General features: G+C 39.2%; 1 protein-coding gene across 7 annotated transcripts in view; it reads right to left on the bottom strand.

Annotated features, from left to right (window-relative positions):
- LOC145538556 (EGF-like and EMI domain-containing protein 1) overlaps positions 1 to 20,528 on the bottom strand; it is a 349,065-nt gene that overhangs the window by 261,184 nt on the left and 67,353 nt on the right. For 6 of the 7 annotated variants that reach the window (XR_014077012.1, XR_014077011.1, XM_081570757.1 and 3 more), the window contains exons 2-4: positions 9,324 to 9,458; positions 6,082 to 6,191; positions 4,345 to 4,448 (exon numbers count right to left, since the gene is read on the bottom strand). Coding sequence is in view for 5 of the 7 variants with exons in the window: in XM_081570756.1 (XP_081426882.1) it covers positions 4,345 to 4,448; positions 6,082 to 6,191; positions 9,324 to 9,391 (282 nt within the window). In the remaining 2 variants the exon portion in view is untranslated. Of the gene's footprint in view, positions 1 to 4,344; positions 4,449 to 6,081; positions 6,192 to 9,323; positions 9,459 to 15,179; positions 15,221 to 20,528 lie in introns of all 7 variants that reach the window. The other variant, XM_081570758.1, reaches the window with a different exon arrangement.

The raw sequence follows: 20,528 nt of genomic DNA, 5'->3' as shown, positions 1-20,528 counted from the left end.
GCTATAAAATGTCTTCTCCAAGATATTGCAAATGGTCATTGGTAAGACCCAACCTCTAGCCCAGAACTTCTGAGGTTTTCCATGTCAACAGACAGCATTCCAGCAACATTCTATTTTTTTAAAGTGCATAAACATTACACTTCAAAGAAAATGAGAGGTCTGAGGACTCTGGTATAGGAGTAAAATACCAAACAGTAGGGTTGTATGTTCAAGAAACTCTGCCTAAAGGACTGCCTGCTCAGGGATTGGTTTTAGGGAAGGCAAAGTCATTGAAGAATCAGTAACCACCTCTGTATGAGGTTCTGGAAAAGCTAGTTTGACTGGACAAAGAAAAGCTAAGAAACTGCTGCCCTGGACATAAGAAAAGCTGTTTTTGCCATGTTCCATGTGCATCTCTTCTTGAAGCCAAGAGAACTACCTGTTATTATTATTATTATTCCTTGAGCTTGCTCTGTTTTTAATATATCTGGGAAATATTCTATCTCCTATGCCAAATTTCATATTATTGTTCTGTTCCTCTTTAAGAATAAGTTGTACTTTGTGTTTTCAAATCTTTTCATAAAACCTCCTTTATTTCCGAGCATCACCTTGAGCAACCCTCTCTTGTTTTCTTTAGGACAGAACCATCCTCTGTCATAGCACTTGTGAGCTATATTAGAATCACTGATTTCCTGGTCTCTATTTCCCAGCACCCTAAGGATACCACATTTGCTTTGGAATCTGCAGCACTTAGCACACAGACTAGGCATGAGATATTAATATCTACTGACTAACTGAAAGACTGACTAGAAGAATGAATGAGTGAATATATAAATGAAAGAAATAAGAAGATCTCTGAGCCTTAGCATCTCACTATTAGGCACATTATAATTTAACTTGACCTCTGACCAGGGAAAGGGAAGATGGAATAAGTGATGAGGAATAAAAGGAGTGACTCTGTGTGTGATATTAATCAGTTAATGAAGCTCCAAGTTGTTTTGCCTGGATCCATAGAATTAAAAAAGAGAAAATTTAACCACTAGCTATCTAGCTTGATTTGCATGTGTTCAAATCTTCAAAGTATTCCCTTTGATTCCTTTAATCAATAGCTATTTTAGAAAGCTCTTCATTACTTCCTAATTGTCCAAATTCATTTTCTTCATTTTTCCTTATTAGAGGCAGATTTTTCAAATGAGTTAAGTAGATCAGCAATTTTAGAATCATTATCAACTTCAAGCATTTCCCTCAGTTATTATCATGTCCCTTCTCTCTCTGGACTAGATTCTTTTCTCCATTTTTAAAAGGCCCACCTGGCTCATTTTATTGACTTATTTTTCCCATACATATCAAATACAGTCAACTTTATCCTATACTGAGAGCAATCCATGTTTACAATAACTCTGATCCTAAATATTTTATCAGACGTCTCATTTTAGATGAAGATGCAAGTGATTCTCTATGTCAAAAAAATAAGTAAATAATTAGCACTCATCTAGGTTTTAATCCATCCCAACCAAATAAGCTTATAAAGTCATTGCCATGGCCCACAAAACACTTTACAAATAATTTAAATGAATATTTTGATCTTTAAGTACATTATAATTTTAAAAAACACATATTCATTGAACCCAACAATCCCACTGCTGGGAATCTGTTTCACAGAATTAAAAGTATCATACTATTGCAGCACTGATGTTGTGTCAAAAAGCTGTAAACAAAATGAATGCCCATCAGTACATGGGTAGTTGAAATTTTACAGCATATCAATACCATGGAATGTTATGCAGCTGTTTGTATATGTTTCCATATGTGCAGAGAAATATAGAAAATAGTATTGAGAAGATTGTTACTAGGGAGGAGAGAGAATACCGGATGAGAAGAGCAAAGAAGAAAAAGTAATTAAGAAAAAAAGGAGGCATTTATGATAAAACCATTATATGAGAGACGATCTCATCCATGTAAAATTCCATATGTTATATGAACATGATTAACTATACATAAAAGGATAATCACATGATCTTCTGAAGGCAATAGGACTATAGATTTTTACTTTCTTATACTGTATAAACTGCTAATTTTAAATAATTAAAACATTTTAAATTTGAATTATTTTTATCATTTGAATCACTGTTTATATAATTTGAAAAACATCAAATTAACTTTCATTTTGATGTATATAATATATCTAGAGGGAAAGAGAGTAATGCCTATCAGACCAAGGTTTATATACTCATAATTCAGAACTCAAATCTAGCCACTGGATAAGAGATTGGCTTCAAGCAGTACTTCCAAACTAAAATCCACCTGATTGAGAGACTATATATATATATCTTATCAGTTATATTCTTTTTAAAACAATCTTCTCTAATTTTCATTTTTAATCTACTCTCAAGACTCATCTAATGTATTAACTGTATTCTTAACTGTATTCCCCACTTGTCTCACCAAATATTTAATTTCCTAAAAAGTCTTCAAAATTCCTCCATCAAACTCCTAAATTTCTATACTTTATGATATCTCATTTTGCTGAATGAAATGTGAAATCATGTAGGAGATTCCTGAACTTCTACTTCAGGATATATATCCCTTGGGGTTCATCAATTTTTCTTTTTACATTCAACAGGAGTTCTACAGTGAGAGATGAAACACTGTCAAAATCCATAGGTAAACACACTTGAACCACAGTACTTAAAAGAGCAATGCACATTCCTAAATGGTATTTTGTGTGGTCCACCTTTCCTCATGACTTCTGAAACTTTCTGTATAAAAACAAACTTGTGAAAATATATACTTATTCTGCATGTGTTTAAAATTATCCAGTATTTTCACCAACTCCAAACTAAAGAATACAAAATCTAGCTACTTGAATTTCAAAAAGCATTTTAATTACTTTAGTAAACAAAAGTTGTTAAGAAATTGGAATAATCAAAATATTCAAGTACTAATGTAGAAAAATAAAGAATAAATTAATCCAGGTGTAATTTTGAGGCTATTATCATTACCATATGTCTCTTTGATTACCTTTCTCCTCAGGGACTTAATGTTTTACAAAATTTAGTCTACCAAAATGAATTAATAAAGTTATAATTGATTTTTAAAATTTTTAATGAATCAATGACATGTAATTGCCCATCACAGATAATGATCAAGATGAGGAAACCAGTGTGGCACAGATAGTTCAAGCAATGCGTTTAGGTGCAAATAATTTGGTCTCATGGAACAATGTATAGTTTCTGTTACCATCTTAAAATTAATGGAAATGACTGAAGACACTCTCCAGAGCTCAGACCTCTGTTTTGAAATCAGTGTTCCATAGTCAAAGAATAAACTGGGACAGAAAATCAGCTTTATTTTAATTCACAATTTTGAAAAAAGGAAACAACCTAGAGAAGAATATCAAGATTAATTTACAATTTGAGGTGCCCAGGAAAAAATGTGAGCCTGAACCTTATGCCAAGGGCAGAGGAGACAAATGAACATGAGTGATGAGCTCTCAGCAACCTTCCAACTTCACTGACAAAGATTCAAGTAATGGATAAGAGAAGGCAAACGTATCAGCAGAAGATAATGAAGACAATATTTTTGTTCACTTTTTATACCTATTTCTTTAACTTCTATATGATAGGTTGGGTTTTGTTTTCCCTGCCTTGAAAAGATAAATGCAGATGCATTCACATCCTCCAGAGACTAGAATCAGATGATCAAGTTAAAACAAATCCTTCTGAAAGCACCCAATCTCATAGCAGATGCAGTTAAAGACACATCATTGGCCATTTTGAGAATTTCCTGCCCAAGAAACATCTTAAACACATATGTCCAAAATTGACAGTTGATTAAGCTCCAACCTTGAAAACTAGGTTACCAAGTTTTGAAACACTGAGAATCATGCAAGTGTCAGGCTTTTTGTGCTTTTTCACAAAACACAAAGGATATAAAAGTAGTAAATATCACATCATGCTGAATTTGTCTTAATCCTCACTTTATTCATTCACAAATCACACAAATCTCACAGAATACTGTACCAGCACTTTCAAACCATGGCTCCGTTAAAGATTTAACATCTGAAGTCAGAAAGAGGTTTTCTTATTAAGCTGCCATTTCCTTTACAAAATAGACTGTTTTGTACTTACTGCTTGCTACCTTTTGAACTCTTATAGTGAATAATTAAAACTAAACTGCAGAGCATAATTTTCAATGCTGAGTACACTGTAGGTTGTAGGTTTTTGCTTAGTGGCTGATTTCAAATGCTCACCAATCCCCAGAGGGATAACCCTGCCATTAGTTTGAATCGACAAAATTGGCTGGCCCCTAAAAGCAAGGCAGACAGCTCCAAATCATAATAAAATGGTCTTGTTGGCAACTCACCATATGACAGTGGGGTCCATGAAAACCCTCCGAACACTGGCACAGCTGGACTTCACCCTCTGAGCATCTCTTTCCATGGACACAAGTCCCCACTGCAGAGATAGCTAGAAGAAAGGTAGACAAGAAGCCCCGAGAGAACAGAATAGAGAGAAGGAAAGAAAATCTTCAGTGTAAGCATCAAATTACTAATATAGACACTGTCTAGAAATTTCTACCAGCTCCTCCATAGCCTCTCCATTAAACCGTTTTTTTCGTTACCAATTAAGGCCATTGCCTTCTAAAGCCTTGTAGAACTCTTTATGTGGTAACATCTGTATCACTTTGAAGCTCATAGAAATGCCCCACCCCAGACCTACTGAATCAGAATCCACACCTTAACAAGGTACTAACTGATTTGTATTCAGATTCAAGTTTGAGTAGTAATGGCCTTTATGGGAAACAAACTTTTTAAAGAGTAGTGGAAGTGAAGTGAAGTCGCTCAGTCGTGTCCGACTCTTTGCGACCCCTGGACTGTAGCCTACCAGGCTCCTCTGTCCATGGGATTCTCCAGGCAAGAAGAGTGGATATATGTATATGTATAACTGATTCACTTTGCTGTACACCTGAAACTAACACAGCATTGTAAATCAAATCCACTCCAATAAAAACTAAAGGAAAAAAAAAGAGTAGGACTAGTCTAAAGGAACTCCATGAAGATGGCTGTGTAACTGAAGCAAATCTAAAACACAAGCAAGAAATACAAATACTTACCAGAGGCAAAGGACTGTGCTAGGTGCCACACAAGATAAAGAATTCATCTCACAGTCATTAATTTCCAGGAGTCTATAATATAGTTGAGATGATGTGGGCAGATATATTTACTGAGCTTAAGCCACTCATCTTCAGTGTCCTAGCACTGCATGCAAATACAATGACCCGCAGTGTACCCTTCAGCCCTAAGCCTGCTTAATATGGGAAGCCTGAGGCAACTTCACCAAAATCATTCAAGAGCAGAAAGCATGGTGGGGAAGGGAGCAGGATGCCGACAAACTCCCGAAGGTGCAGGATAACAGGAGAGATGAATGGTTGTGCTGTGGTCTGCATTGATTGCAACACACTGAAGCATTTTAAGTGACTTGGCAATAACCATAAACATATAGGTAACGGAGTCACTAAGCGGATTCATTTCTCTGGTGTGAATGAACTATATAATGCTGCTAGTTCCGCTGCTCGAGGGCTGTCAGACAGACACCAAAGGTCCTGGAATACCCTCACCAGAGGTTTGTGAAAGGACTGCATACCTCATCTTAAAAAGTAAACTGCCTCCCTAGTTCTGCAATTAATCATGACAAGCACAAGTCAAGAAATCCCATTTAGATTTCCCTCCAGACTTTTGAATCAGCCATGGATTACAAATTTGATGATATGGGAAAGGGGCAAACAGCAAAGAGAGATGGAAGCTTACTAGGTGTAACCTGTCTGGCTTTAAATAAACTGCCTTTTATATAAAGAGACAGAATATAAAGCAGTTCTGTGGGTCCTGAGTTCTGACCTATCGTTAGCAATGCTTAACAGAAAGGCTTTCTGCACATTTCTGTACATGTCATGTATACATCTTCAGTACAAAGAGATGCTCTGAATCTGTGGTGAGTCTAAAGATGCCTAAAGCTTGACAGGCATGATATGATTGAAGCCCAAAACAGAGTGAGACCATTACTTCTAGTGACAGAGAGTTAGACAGGAAGAATTATAACTTACAGCATAGGCAGCCAGGTTCATTGTCCCACCGGCTCCAACCAGGGCAGCGCTTGTAGATGGTCTGCTGCTCCAGGCTGTATGCCTGTCTGTAGATGGTGTAGTATCGGGTCCTAAGGAATAAGAATGAGATTGATCTTATTTTCCTCTTAAGGTATTGCTTCATCTTAAGGCCAGAACTGTCACCTTAAACCCACTACCAAATTCTCCTTGCAACCCAAATCCTGACATTAATACATAAACACACACACACACACACACACACACACACACACACACACACATCCCTCACTAAATACATAACCAAGATTCAATGTAGATAGAGGTTATTGAAAATTAAGAGGGACTGCAAGTCCTGTAGTATAAACTACCCTAAGAGTCACTGAAGCTATCAAAAATGGAACCCACGATTATGAAGAGAATAGTGAAATCCAGAAGGATAATAAATCACACGCTTTCAATTTGACAGTGAAGTCCCCTCATCGTGGGTCCCGTGATAGTGTGCTTTCTCATCAGTGGTGACATCACCCACAAGCAGGGGACAATTGGTTCTTGGGTAGGAGGGGTGAGAAAAATCTTAGTAATACAATGGTCTGTGGTCCTACATGTGGGAATAGAACAGAAACAGAAACAAGTATATCTGTGATATTGAACCTTCATGGGGAAGGGGGACAATTACTAAAAGAAAAAGAAAAAGTTTACAAAGTCTCCTGTGGGGATGGGGGTGGGGGGCAATAAGGGACAAAAGATTGAATAATGAACAAAATAATGAACAAAACACTATTTCTGCTGACCTCTTAATAGACCATAATACCATAACTGGTGATGGACAGGAAGGCCTGGCATGCTGCAGTCCATGGGGTTGCAAAGAGTCGGTCATGACTGAGCGACTGAACTGAACCATAATATCACTAACCCAGAAAACTTCCTTCCTATCAAATTGATGCCTTATTTATTCTTTATCTCAAAGTATTATATTGTCTTCCTCTCACTTACCTATCCTCATATACCCAGCCCAAATCCCCTTCATGTCCCTGTGTGCTCATTTGCTTCACTCACATCTGACTCTTTGCAATCCCATAGGTTGTAGCCTGCCAGGTTCCTCTGTCCATGGGATTTTCCTGGCAAGAATACTAGAGGGGTTGCCATGCCCTCCTTCAGGGGCTCTTTCCAACCCAGGGATCGAACCCATGTCTTCTGCATTTTAGGTGGATTCTTTGCCACTGAGCCACGAGGGAAGCCCAATCTCCTTCATATTCAAAGCCAATTTCAAGTTTCACTTCCTCCAATTTCTCTTTTTGCATCATGCCAATGTACAGCGTTCTTTCTCCTCTCTTGAAAATAGGATTTAATGTCATTTTTATAACACTTGACTATTCACCATCTTGAAGAAAGAATAGAAAGAAAGAAAGTGAAGTCGCTTGGTCGTGTCTGACTCTTTGCAACCCCATGGACTGTAACATATCAGGCTCCTCTGACCATGGGATTTTCCAGGCAAGAATACTGGAGTGGGTTGCATTCCCTTCTTCAGGGGATCTTCCCAACCCAGGGATCGAACCCAGGTCTCCTGCATTGCAGGCAGACGCTTTACTTTACTTTCTTTCTTTCTTTGTTTTTATGACACTTGATTATTCACCATCTTGAAGTGTCCCCTAATATTTTTGGAGGTGCATCTCTCTAGTAGGGATATAAGTATACGTTTGTTTCCTTATATACAAACAAAAGGGATGTTAGTTTTGCATGCCACAACTCCAAACTCAGTTTCATAAATATTTGCTTAATAAAGGAATGCATAAAACTATTAAGCTCTTGAAAATAAACATAAAACATTTTTATTTATTCATGTTTGCTTTCCCAAATCTGAATGTCTATATGGTAGTGTACTTTCTTTGGTTTGGACTAATATCAACAAGAGTTAAATCTCATGGAAGTGAAAAAAACTGAAAGTTTTAGTCACTCAGCCCTGTCTGACTCCTTTTGACCTGATGAACTGTAGCCTGCCAGGCTCCTCTGTCCATGGAATACTACAGGCAAGAATACTGGCATTGGTAGCCATTCCCTTCTTCAGAGGATCTTCCCACCTCAGGGATCAAACCCAGGTCTCCTGCATTGCACGCAGATTCTTTACCGTCTAAGCCCTCAGGGAAGATAAACTTCATGGAAGAGATGCCAAATATCTAATCGAAAAGTTATTTTCAAAAGCAGGTACTCGAATATCTACTGTGTACCAAGCATCTTGCCACATGCGTTTAATACGTTTTTAGTTAATCCTTGTAATACCATGTACAGTATTATTTTTCTAACTTTACAGACTAAGGAACAGAAAAAGTAGAAACTTTTTCAGTGTCACACAGCTAGTAAAATAGTAAAAGCCAGAAGTTTTTTCTGATTTAAATTAATTTAAAGGTCCTGAGTATAGACCAAAAAAAAAACCACACACACAATGTATATGTAAATATCCACAATTGTAAATGATTTAGTCTTATTAAATCTAGTCTTATATTACCAGTGTTCTGCCATTTCTATACAGTGACAAATGCCCTTATTTACACATGCCATCAATTTTCTTTAAGTAATACTAGTGATATTAGTAATAATAAATTCATTAATCTAAAGTTACATTTTTTAGCTTTGTTTCCTGAATTCAGACAAAATTGATTCATTTACGTAAAACTTGAACCCCTTAGCAACTATTTAAGAAATGCTTAGATATTTTATAAATCTATTTTTAAAAGTCCCTATGAAGTCTTCACGCATAGAAAAAACACATACTGGCTTTTTCTCTCCTCTCCCAGGCAGCCGAGTTAATCCTAATTCAAAGACCATAATGAAGTTAAAGAAGTTCTAGGTTTCAAAGTGTTACAAGAGAACCAGGGGCAGGTCAGATGGTAGTTCAGAATCGTAGATGCCTTGGATCCAAGTTATACTAAATTTAGCAAACTAACACAATATTTCTTGCTTCTCTCAGCCTTCTGATCCACGGCTTTCAGTGTCTATCTTGTCAAAAAGTAAAATTAACGGCATCTAACCCAAATACCTCACACATAAATGAGGCTTGAACGAAAGTAATAATATATTCTGTTTCTGAAGGAAAATATATAACTTTAAAGTTCCTCATGGGCATATCTTATGCTTACTTACTTATATAATTATTTTCTAAAATGTATTGGAGGAAATCTTTAGATGCAGTTAAGGCTTTGGTTTTGATTTTTAGAAACAAAGACAGAATAGCGGAACACCTTTACCTTCTTTCATAGCCCACACACCACCGTGGGCTGCTGCAGCCCTGTTTCCAGATCTTGATGGTGTGCATGAACGCTTGGACACACGGGCGTCATAGTCCCACCACAGTCAGCTGCTCTTCTTCACAAACATTTGGCCTTGAAAAAAAAAAAAGAATAGTAATGCAATAAAAATAGAATAAATCTTTATGTTTTATTCATGAATCGTTTGTTCCTTCATTTTCCACAAAAAGCTTGTGGTGACTTACATAAAGTGAGAAAGAAAAATACAGGCGAAGTAGAAAAAAAAAAAAAAACAGACCCAAGAAAAAGAAAAATCAGAATAGATTTTAAAAAACAAGGAGAAATTTAGAAGACAAATGTGAAAGTCATAAGTTCCCATGTACTTGAGAAAACTGAGCTGAAAATTAAGTTCTAAGCTTTTTGGTAGACAAAATGTATAAAGAAACACAAGTCCAGGATTCTCAATATCCATGAAGAAAAAGACAGGCTGATTGAACAAAAGGAGTTAAATTTTTCCTGGAAATTATTCCTGAGCACTATTTTCCATCACCATGCTTAGTTAATTCAGTTTCACCCATAATATTGGGTTGGCCAAAAAGTCAGGTTTTACTGTAAGACGGTATGGGGAAAACCTGAGCGACGCTTTCGGCCAACCCAATACTTCTTTAAATGCAAATACTTTTCAACCAGCGCAATTATATCAATATTTCCTTATAGAAAGCTTATACAAACATACAGGATTTTAGACATATTATCCAATTTTTAAATGTCTGGGGATAGATAAAACTCAGGGCTTCCTAAGTGGCACTAGTGGTAAAGGACCCGCCTGCCAATGCAGGAGACATAAGATACGCGGGTTCAATCCCTGAGTCAGGAAGATCCCTTGGAGGAGAGCATGGAAATGCACTCCAGTACTCTTGCCTGGAGAATCCCATGGACAGAGGAGCCTGGAGGACTACAGTCCCTGGGGTCACAAAGAGTCAGACATAACAGAAGTGACTCAGCACAGCACACAGATAACACTCATGACCTAGAGTGCCAGAATTAAATTCTTTTGTAATTTGAGGAATGCTTCACTTAGTGATAAATGATTTACTAGTCCATACCAATTGCTTGGCTTTTGAAAACAATACTAATTATAACAGCCATCTGACCAAACACTCATACTTCTCCTGCATTCAAAGTTACCTATATGCCATACATGAACCTCCCTAGGGTCAGGCTTTGATGTTCTTTTTTATGAGTCATGAAACTCGTAGTCTAGCCAACTCTCCATACTCATAATCTGCTGAAAATAGAAATGGCTCCCGATTCAGGACTCTAGTCTGTCTCTAAACAGCTCTGTGAGCCTGTGATAACACTGATAACAACACCTAATATACTGCCTGCACTAAAATCAGTTACTTCACCCTCCACAGCTGCAGTCCCTTTTTGTGATCACTTCATTCCGGGGCTCTGACTAAATCTCACCTTCTGGTTTCACTTACAGTCCAATTCTCACTTCCAGATATACTTTTCTGGGACTGCTAACATTACCTAAATGAAATAAAATTTGTGTTGAATGTTATTTATGAGTTTGTATAGCACATTTTAGTGCTTTAGGTAAATACTGTAATAAAACAATAAATGTAAAAACTACACATAAGTGAGGCATCCATAAAATCCTCAAGAATTGGGAAGTGGGCCTAAAGAAAACCTTAGCTTTTAAAAATGCCATATCAGGGCTTCCCTGGTGGCTCAGTGGTAAAGAATCTCTCTGCCAATGCAGGAGACATGCATTTGATCCCTTGTCCAGGAAGATCCCATATGCCGTGCAGCAACTAAGCCCATGCACCACAAATATTGAGCCCATGCTCTAGAGCCTGGGAACTGCAACTATTGAGCCCATGTGCTGCAATTACTGAAGCCCAAATGCCTTAGAGCATGTGCTCCAAAATAAGAGAAGTCACCACAATGAGAAGTCCACCCACCACAACTTGAGTGTAGCCCTTGCTTGCCGCACCTACAGAAAAAAGCCTGCACACCAAGGAACACCCAGAACAATCAGAAATAAGTAAATAAAGAAATAATTTTGAATGTCATATTAGATAGTCCTATATCTTCACCTTTACGTGGACTTATGTGTTTGGGGGGAGCAGACTAGCCCTGTTAGAATGAGTTCACCAAATGTTTATCTGTTCGTAATTTGAAATTTTACACCTCATACAGTCTTGACCTCTATTTCATAACCCATTTTTTAAATCTATTATTCCATTCATCCAGCCACTCACCCATCTAGTCATTCATCCATTCAACAAATACTGTAACCTACATGTGTCAGAGGCATTGCCCCACCCCAGCCTCCACCCTCCCACCGCCCAGCCCCCACCCCCTACCACCAAGGATTTGAGTATAAGTAGTTTCTTTGGAAAGTGAAGAAAACACCAGTGAGGAAGTGATGAAATGAGATGAGGAAGGAGAGTTAGCCAAGAAAAAAAGATATATTGTCAAGCCAGGCTACACTAGCTGATGAACTCCCCAAAGCAGGAAGGAGCCTGGGTATTCATACACTAATTCCTATCAGTGCTTGGTTGAGAATTACATCTTCTCCAGCATTTCAGGCAGAAGCCCAGGTAGACAAAGTCTGCTTCCAGAAGCCAAAGTCTTCAGACAGAAATGAAAATACTGGCAGTTGGAAGCGTGGCAGGTGTGCAGTGATAAAGGAGAGGGACAAGGGTGCTATGCGGACACTTTCAGCTGCAGGTGGTACGAATGAAAGAAAGTCCACGGTCCCTTTGCACTGACCATCTAAGTAGAAAGGAGAGTAAATAAAAACACTTAAAAAATACAAAAGGTGGACTGCTAAGATGGAAACAATCAGGGGACTGAAAAAGAGAAGGGAATTATTACTAAGATTCGTTGATCAGGAAAGGCCTCATTGAAGGGGTGACATTGTGGCCTGAAATGGCGAAGAGACACCAGGACAACCAGGGGATGCCATTCAGGCAGAAAGAAGGGGAATGAACTGAGACTCTATAAGGGGGAAACGCTTGGCCTCCAGAGATCTGAAAGGAGGCCAGATTGACTCCATGAGATGTTCGGTAGGGCAAACGGAGCCTTTCAGGCTGAGGGGTTCTGATTTTATCCTCAGGGCATTGGAAGCCACAGAGAATTTTTAGAATTTTGATTTTTGGTCTTTTTTCATACAGAAAGGATCTGGAGATGGATCTGTGATTCTCTCTGACACCCAGGTCCCCTCCTTGATAATGACTTAGGTTATATCTACTCTTGGGCACTACAAGTAACAAGTCAGCCCAATCCAGCAATTGACCCACAAGTCCTAGTAATCTACCAAACCTTCCTTGAGGTTTTCCTGACTCCTACAAAGAAGTCCCCAAGGAAAATCTGTACCTTCAGAAGACCCAAACTTAGCAGCACCAGTGAACAAGAAAAGGCACAGCACAAACTTTATGCATCACAAGGAAAATGTATTAGTCTAAAGTTTCTAGAAAATTATATGTAATTCAGGTTGTCACCAAATAACCTCTCTAACATCATAAGAAACATCAGTATGACTTCAGAACTTCACGTTATATATAGTTTCACATGTCACGTTGTTAGGAATGTTAGCGAGCAACATTCCTTTGGTTGAGATGAAATTTTATTTTAGGTTAACTCATAGTAGAGAATGTTTGGTAAAGCAACATCATCCTTGATGCCCCTAAAGATGTGGTTAAATAAAATCAGTCACTTGGGACTTTCCTGGTGGAGCAGTGGATAAGAATCCTCCTGTCAGTGCAGGGGACACGGGTTTGATTCCTGGTCTGGGAAGATTCTACATGCCATGGAGCAACTAAGCCCAAAAGTCACAACTTCTAAGCCTGTGTTCTGCAACTACTGAAGCCCAAGAGCATAGAGCCTGTGGTCTGCAGCAAAAGAAGCCACCTCCTTGAGAAGCCCTTGCACAGCAATGATAAACTGCCCTCATTTGCTGCAATTAAAGAAAGTCCTCACAGCAACAAAGCCCTCCTAGTGCAACAAATACACAAATAATTTTTTTTAAAAAATCAGTCACTTGGTTATTCTGCAAGTGTTCTGAGTATATTTCAATTTTAAAAAATTATGCTCCTTTCTTAAAGACAAAAGTCATAAATGCTAACAGTATAGAAGCCTGAACAATGAACAAATACAGGAAGTTAAGTTTGTCCCTAAACATGCTACCAGATGAAACCACTGCTAGTAAAATGATGGATTCATATCCAATTCTTTCTGGGAGCACACAAACATATTTTTGTATAAATGGAATCATAATCTACTATTTTTTAAATTATGTAAAAATATTTTTTAACTTAGCAAATAACATGGTATGAATATTTTTCCTTTTTGAAATTTGTAGCATTATTTTAACCTTTTTTTTTCTAGAGTATGAACTTAGAATAATATAGGAGAATTAATTCAGCCAACATCCTATTGATAAATATACAGTTGTTTCTAATAGTTTGTGCCTATAAACAACTCTGATGTCAGTTGCCCTATAGAAACAACTGAATTACAGATTAACCTTTTTATTATATCTCCCTATGAAATATCTGTTTTCCTCTGAGTGGTTTTGGTTCAGGATTTTTTTACCCTCTCCTGTGTTTTCAGTTCAGTTCAGTTGCTCAGTCATGTCCGACTCATTGCAACCACATGGATTGCAGAACGCCAGGCTTCCCTGTCCATCACCAAATCCCGGAGCTTACTCAAACTCATGTTCATTGCATCGGTGATGCCATACAACCATCTCATCCTCTGTTGCCCCTTCTCCTCCCGCCTTCAATCTTTCCCAGAATCAGGGTCTTTTCCAATGAGTCAATTCTTCACATGAGGTGGCCAAAGTATTGGAGTTTCAGTTTCAGCATCAGTCCTTCCAATGAATATTCAGGACTGATTTCCTTTAAGATTGACTAGTTGGATCTCCAGGAGAAGGCAATGGCACCCCACTCCAGTACTCTTGCCTGGAAAATCCCACGGACGGAGGAGCCTGGTAGGCTGCAGTCCATGGGGTCGCAAAGTCGGACACGACTGAGCGACTTCACTTTCACTTTTCACTCTCGTGCTTTGGAGAAGGAAATGGTAACCCACTCCGTTATTCTTGCCTGGAGAATCCCAGGGACGGGGGAGCCTGATGGGCTGCCGTCTCTGGGGTCGCACAGAGTCGGACACGACTGAAGCGACTTAGCAGCAGTAGCAGCAGTTGGATCTCCTTGCAGTCCAAGGGACTCTCAAGAGTCTTCTCCAACACCACAGTTCAAAAGCATCAATTCTTTGGTGCTCAGCTTTCCTTGTAGTCCAAGTCTCTTTCTCAAATAGCAGTTATCAGTGCTTGATTACACTTTAAGCATGAGGCACTAGAAGATGATTGGGAGTCCTGTGTGATAGAAAAGGCTTACAATTGGTGAGCTCACTGTTAGGTGATTAGGGGTGAACCTGATGGATGTCCCTGTATGGAAATCTGATTTTTAGGGCCATTCCATTTTTCAGAAAAGTAGCCCCAATTTCCTGCCCGTGGAAGCAGACAGCCTATGGCTGGTGCTTCAGGACCAGAGAGCAGAAGGGAACCCTGCTGTTCTTAGCCCATCTCCACCCTTAGGCAGTATCAGTCTGCACCCCTACTGAAACTTCTCTGGTCTGTCTTCTTCACTGGAGAGAATCCAATCTCTCCCTTTCTCTCTCTTTCTCTCCTGAGTGGGAGTAGAGCATGGTATTTATCCAGCTCTACAGTTTGGAGAAAGGAACCTGGGAATTCCACCAGGTCTACCAAACTGAATTTATATTCAGTCTTTCAAACAACTGTCTGCCTCCATCCCCACACATCACCCCCTGTGCACTGCTTACCTCCACTCTAAATGCTTAATGCTGAACCTCTCCGGGATTCCCTGTGAAAGAACCAACAACCTGTCAGAATGGCATAAAGATTACATCAAAGTAAAAATATCTGAGCTGCGGTCCAGAAAGAAATCTTTCCTGAACTTCTATCTGACTAAAGCTGAGATATACCAGAATCACCTGCCCCAAGTACCCCTCCCAACCTCCTCACCAGCACTCCAGGGAAGTCTACAGTCAGGAGGTCAACTGATCTTGGGCAGTGGGACATTTCAAAGCCAATCTGTGTAAACAAACTTCATCAGAACCTTTCATCCTTTGAAGCCCTGCTGCTGCTGCTAAGTTGCTTCGGCCGTGTCCGACTCTGTGCGACCCCACAGACAGCAGCCCACCAGGCTCCTCTGTCCCTGGGATTCTCCAGGCAAGAATATTGGAGTGGGTTGCCATTTCCTTCTTCATTTGAAGCCCTAAACCCCCTTAAGAAGCTAGTATGTAAATCCTTACTAGTATGTATCCCAAGTTGTTCAGGGAGCTACTCCCTATAGTGTACTCTTGCATACAGGAGTAATGGATTTTTCTCCTGCTAATCTTCTCGGAGATTAACGTTCAAAGCCAGGATGATAAAGGAAAAGATTTTCCTCCCAACAGTTTTGCACCAAGGATTGAATGGTTAGAAATCCTTGGGCACTTTGGATTCTGCAGTTGAACTCTTGGGAGCAAAAGTGACAAGAGCTTCTCATCTTTTTAGAAAGGAATTTCCTAAAATTCAGATTTACAGGAGAAAATGTTTTGGTTAGGATTACCTTGTTCTTTTGCTTCCCTGGTGGCTCAGCTAGTAAAGAATTCACCTGCAATGCAGAAAATGCAAAAGATGCAGGTACAATCCCTGGGTTGGGAAGATCCCCTGGAGAAGGAAATGGCAACCCACTCTAGTATTCTTGCCTAGGAAATCCCATGGACAGAGGAGCCTGGAGGGCTACAGTCCATGGGGTCACAACAGAGTCAGACACAACTGAGAGTGCACGCGCATGGGCACGTGCACACAGACACACACAGACACTTGTTCTCTGGGTATTGTGACTCTTGGTTTGGATCTTCCAATAGTCTTTTGTCACTGTCTTTTGTGTTGTTGTCTTAAAGTGTGGGGCTTCCCAGGTGATGCTAGTGGTAAAGAATCTGCCTGCCAATGCAGGAGACATAAGAGAAGCTGGTTCGATCCCTGGGTTAGGAAGATCCCCTGTAGGAGAGCATGGCAATCCACTCCAGTATTCTTGCCTGGAGAATCTCATGGACAGAGGAGCCTGACAGGCTACAGCCCATAGCATCACAAAGAGTCGGACACAACTGAAGTGATTTAGCATGCACACATGTACGTCTTAAAGTGTTGCTTGTCCTAAGAAGGACAGTCATAGCAAAGAACACAGACAAAGGTTCCATAAGCCTGTTTGAGCCACCCTTGTAGACTGGTGAGTTTGCAGTTCTCACTGGACCAGTATCTGCTTGGACAAATTTGCTGCGGGTCACCAATAAAACCAGATAGGTCTTTCCTTCTGTCTCAATTTTGTGTCCTAAGAGGTTGACTTGGAACCAAAGAGAGAACTGAGACACGAGGTACACTAGCAAAACTTCCTGCCAATCACTGCTGACCCTCAGGGAGGTTGTCTAAGCCTAAATTCTAAAGGGTCTCAACTCATAAGGACCCTTGTCACCTCCTTCCCAATGCCTTCACAGCGCTGAGACTTCTCATCTCTGTATCACCACCTGGCATCATAGAGTTGAAGGTCTGTGATTAGACATGCATCACTTCTGTGGGAGGACTGGGACTAAACATTCTTAGCACCAGTGGCAACTTGGTTTCCTTCATTTCCTCTGGTTGAGGGTTATTTTGAATTATAGAGGATGCATCTCCTGTGCCCTCCTCAAAGACACCTATTGTGTTCATATATGCATGTGCCTAAGCCACAAAACAGCTTATTGCTTGGGGTCACATTTGGGGTGGGTATACCTATGTGGATCCTAATTGTCAATAGCCAGATGATGGACTTTTTCTGAAAACCTTTTATATTTAAAGAATTTTTAGAGGGTTTTCTTTCTAATCAAATGTCCTATTACTACCTACAGAAGATAACATAGAAAGAACGCAAAAAGCCTCAGAGCTAGTCTAAAATACCCCCCTAAACAAAATTAAAAGGCAGAAGTCATTCAAACTAATTTTGGCCCCTTCCCCTGCTCCTCCCAGGGATTCTTAAGGAACTCAAGGAATCCCAAAAGCAACAGTCTGAAGCTGAAATTGGGAGGAAAGGGGGCTAATTGGAAACAGACTGGTTATTTTATTCACTCAGAAGAATCTGGAAACACCCATATGACTTCTTGACATCTCCTCAACCCTTTGTCCCAATTCTAGTCTACAACCTCCGTGAGATTATATTGTAGATTAAGGCAAAAAGAAATCTTATCTCTATACATTGGTGCAAAGATTCTGCTCTCATATTGAGCAGTTAGCAATTGGTCCCATCTGCCAGAAATGTAATTAGAATAAAACATAAAGTGGGTCAAAGACAAGAACCCAACTCTTGTCTAAATTAGTGCATTTTGCATGACTGTGCTATGCCTGACTCACACCTAAAATTTTAGATTGAAAGCCATAAGATCTTGATTTGCATTTGTTTGTATAGTTATGCTTGTTTTATGTTATGTACAGGTGATATTATCCTACCTCTGGATGATATTATCAATCTATAAAATCCCTCAAAAGAGTTCTATTATAACTAACTTTTGTACAGGAGACAGGGATCAAGACCATCCCCATGGAAAAGAAATGCAAAAAAGCAAAATGGCTATCTGAGGAGGCCTTACAAATAGCTGGGAAAAAAAGAGAAGCGAAAAGAAAAGGAGAAAAAGAAAGATATTCCCATTTGAATGCAGAGTTCCAAAGAATAGCAAGGAGAGATAAGAAAGCCTTCCTCAGCGATCAATGCAAAGAAATAGAGGAAAACAACAGAATGGGAAAGACTAGAGATCTCTTCAAGAAGATTAGGGATACCAAGGGAACATTTCATGCAAAGATGGGCTCGATAAAGGACAGAAATGTATGGACCTAACAGAAGCAGAAGATATTAAGAAGAGGTGGCAAGAATACACAGAAGAACTGTACAAAAAAGATCGTCATGACCCAGATGATCACGATGATGTGATCACTCACCTAGAGTCAGACATCCTGCAATGTGAAGTCAAGCGGGCCTTCGAAAGCATCACTACAAACAAAGCTAGGGGAGGTGATGGAATTCCAGTTGAGCTATTTCAAATCCTGAAAGATGATGCTGTGAAAGTGCTGCACTCAATATGCCAGCAAATCTGGAAAACTCAGCAGTGGCCACAGGACTGGAAAAGGTCAGTTTTCATTCCAATCTCAAAGAAAGGCAATGCCAAAGAATGCTCAAACTACCACACAGTTGCACTCATCTCACATGCTAGTAAAGTAATGCTCAAAATTCTCCAAGCCAGGCTTCAGCAATACGTGAATCGTGAACTTCCAGATGTTCAAGCTGGTTTTAGAAAAGGCAGAGGAACCAGAGATCAAATTGCCAACATCCACTGGATCATCGAAAAAGCAAGAGAGTTCCAGAAAAACATCTATTTCTGCTTTATTGACTATGCCAAAGCCTTTGACTGTGTGGATCACAATAAACTGTGGAAAATTCTGAAAGAGATGGGAATACCAAACCATCTGACCTGTCTCTTGAGAAACCTGTATGCAGGTCAGGAAGCAACAGTTAGAACTGGACATGGAACAACAGATTGGTTCCAAATAGGAAAAGGAGTACGTCAAGGCTGTATATTGTCACCCTGCTTATTTAACTTATATGCAGAGTACATCATGAGAAATGCTGGGCTGGAAGAAACACAAGCTGGAATCAAGATTGCCGGGAGAAATATCGATAATCTCAGATATGCAGATAACACCACCCTTATGGCAGAAAGTGAAGAAGAACTAAAGAGCCTCTTGATGAAAGTGAAAGAGGAGAGTGGAAAAGTTGGCTTAAAGCTCAAGGTTCAGAAAACTAAGATCATGGCATCTGGTCCCATCACTTCATGGGGAGTAGATGTGGAAACAGTGGAAACAGTGTCAGACTTTATTTTGGGGGGCTCCAAAATCACTGCTGATGGTGATTGCAGCCATGAAGTTAAAAGATGCTTACTCCTTGGAAGGAAGGTTATGACCAATCTAGATAGCATATTGAAAACCAGAGACATTACTTTGCCAACAAAGGTCCGTCTAGGCAAGGCTATGGCTTTTCCAGTGGTCATGTATGGATGTGAGAGTTGGACGGTGAAGAAAGCTGAACACCTAAGAATTGATGCTTTTGAACTGTGGTGTTGGAGAAGACACTTGAGAGTCCCTTGGACAGCAAGAAGATCCAACCAGTCCATCCTAAAGGAGATCAGTCCTGGGTGTTCATTGGAAGGACTGATGTTGAAGCTGAAACTCCAATACTTTGGCCACCTCACGCAAAGAGTTGACTCATTGGAAAAGGCCTTGATGCTGGGAAGGATTGGGGGCAGGAGGAGAAGGGAACGACAGAGGCTGAGATGATTGGATGGCATCACCGACTTGATGGACATGGGTTTGGGTGTACTCCGGGAGTTGGTGATGGACAGGGAGGCCTGGCATGCTGCGATTCATGGGGTCACAAAGAGTCGGACATGACTGAGCAACTGAACTGAACTGGTAACTAACTTAGAGAAAAATAAGTAAAATATTTTTACTTTTTTATAAATAAGTACTTATTTATAAAATATCTTTTATAACTTATAAAAGATAATATAATAAATAAAAGAAATAAATATAAAAATTTATATAAATATAAATATTTATAATAAATAAAAGAAAATATCTTGTATAATTTATAATTTATAATTTATTTTATCAATCTATAAAATCCCTCAAAAGAGTTATATTATAACTGACTTAGAGAAAAATAAGTAAAATATTTTTACTTATTTATAAAATATCTTTTATAAGTAAAATATTTCTTAACCTCCCAGAAGTATAAAGACTATCCCAAATATTTTTCAAATTCATGTGATTTGGATAAATCTTTGGTAAATAAGATTGGTATAATATTATTATCAGTTTAATAAAAATGAGTTTGTCTTCTGAGTTATCAGCATTAACTATAATATAAGCATGAATTTTATCTTACCACATTTTCTAGTCAAGTAAGCTAATATTATACCTACTAGGAGAGGCTTCCCAGGTGGCACTAATGGTGAAGAACCTGCCTACCAATGCAGGAGATGTAAGAAACCTCCAGAAGATCCTCCAGAGGAAGGCATGGCAACCCACTCCAGTTTTCTTGC

This window comes from Giraffa tippelskirchi, chromosome 2 (assembly GCF_054371585.1).
Source record: "Giraffa tippelskirchi isolate mGirTip1 chromosome 2, T2T-mGirTip1v1.2.pri, whole genome shotgun sequence".
In the NCBI taxonomy this organism is placed as follows: domain Eukaryota; kingdom Metazoa; phylum Chordata; class Mammalia; order Artiodactyla; family Giraffidae; genus Giraffa; species Giraffa tippelskirchi.
Note: the sequence above shows the minus strand (reverse complement) of the source record. Positions and strands in the feature narration are given on the sequence as shown.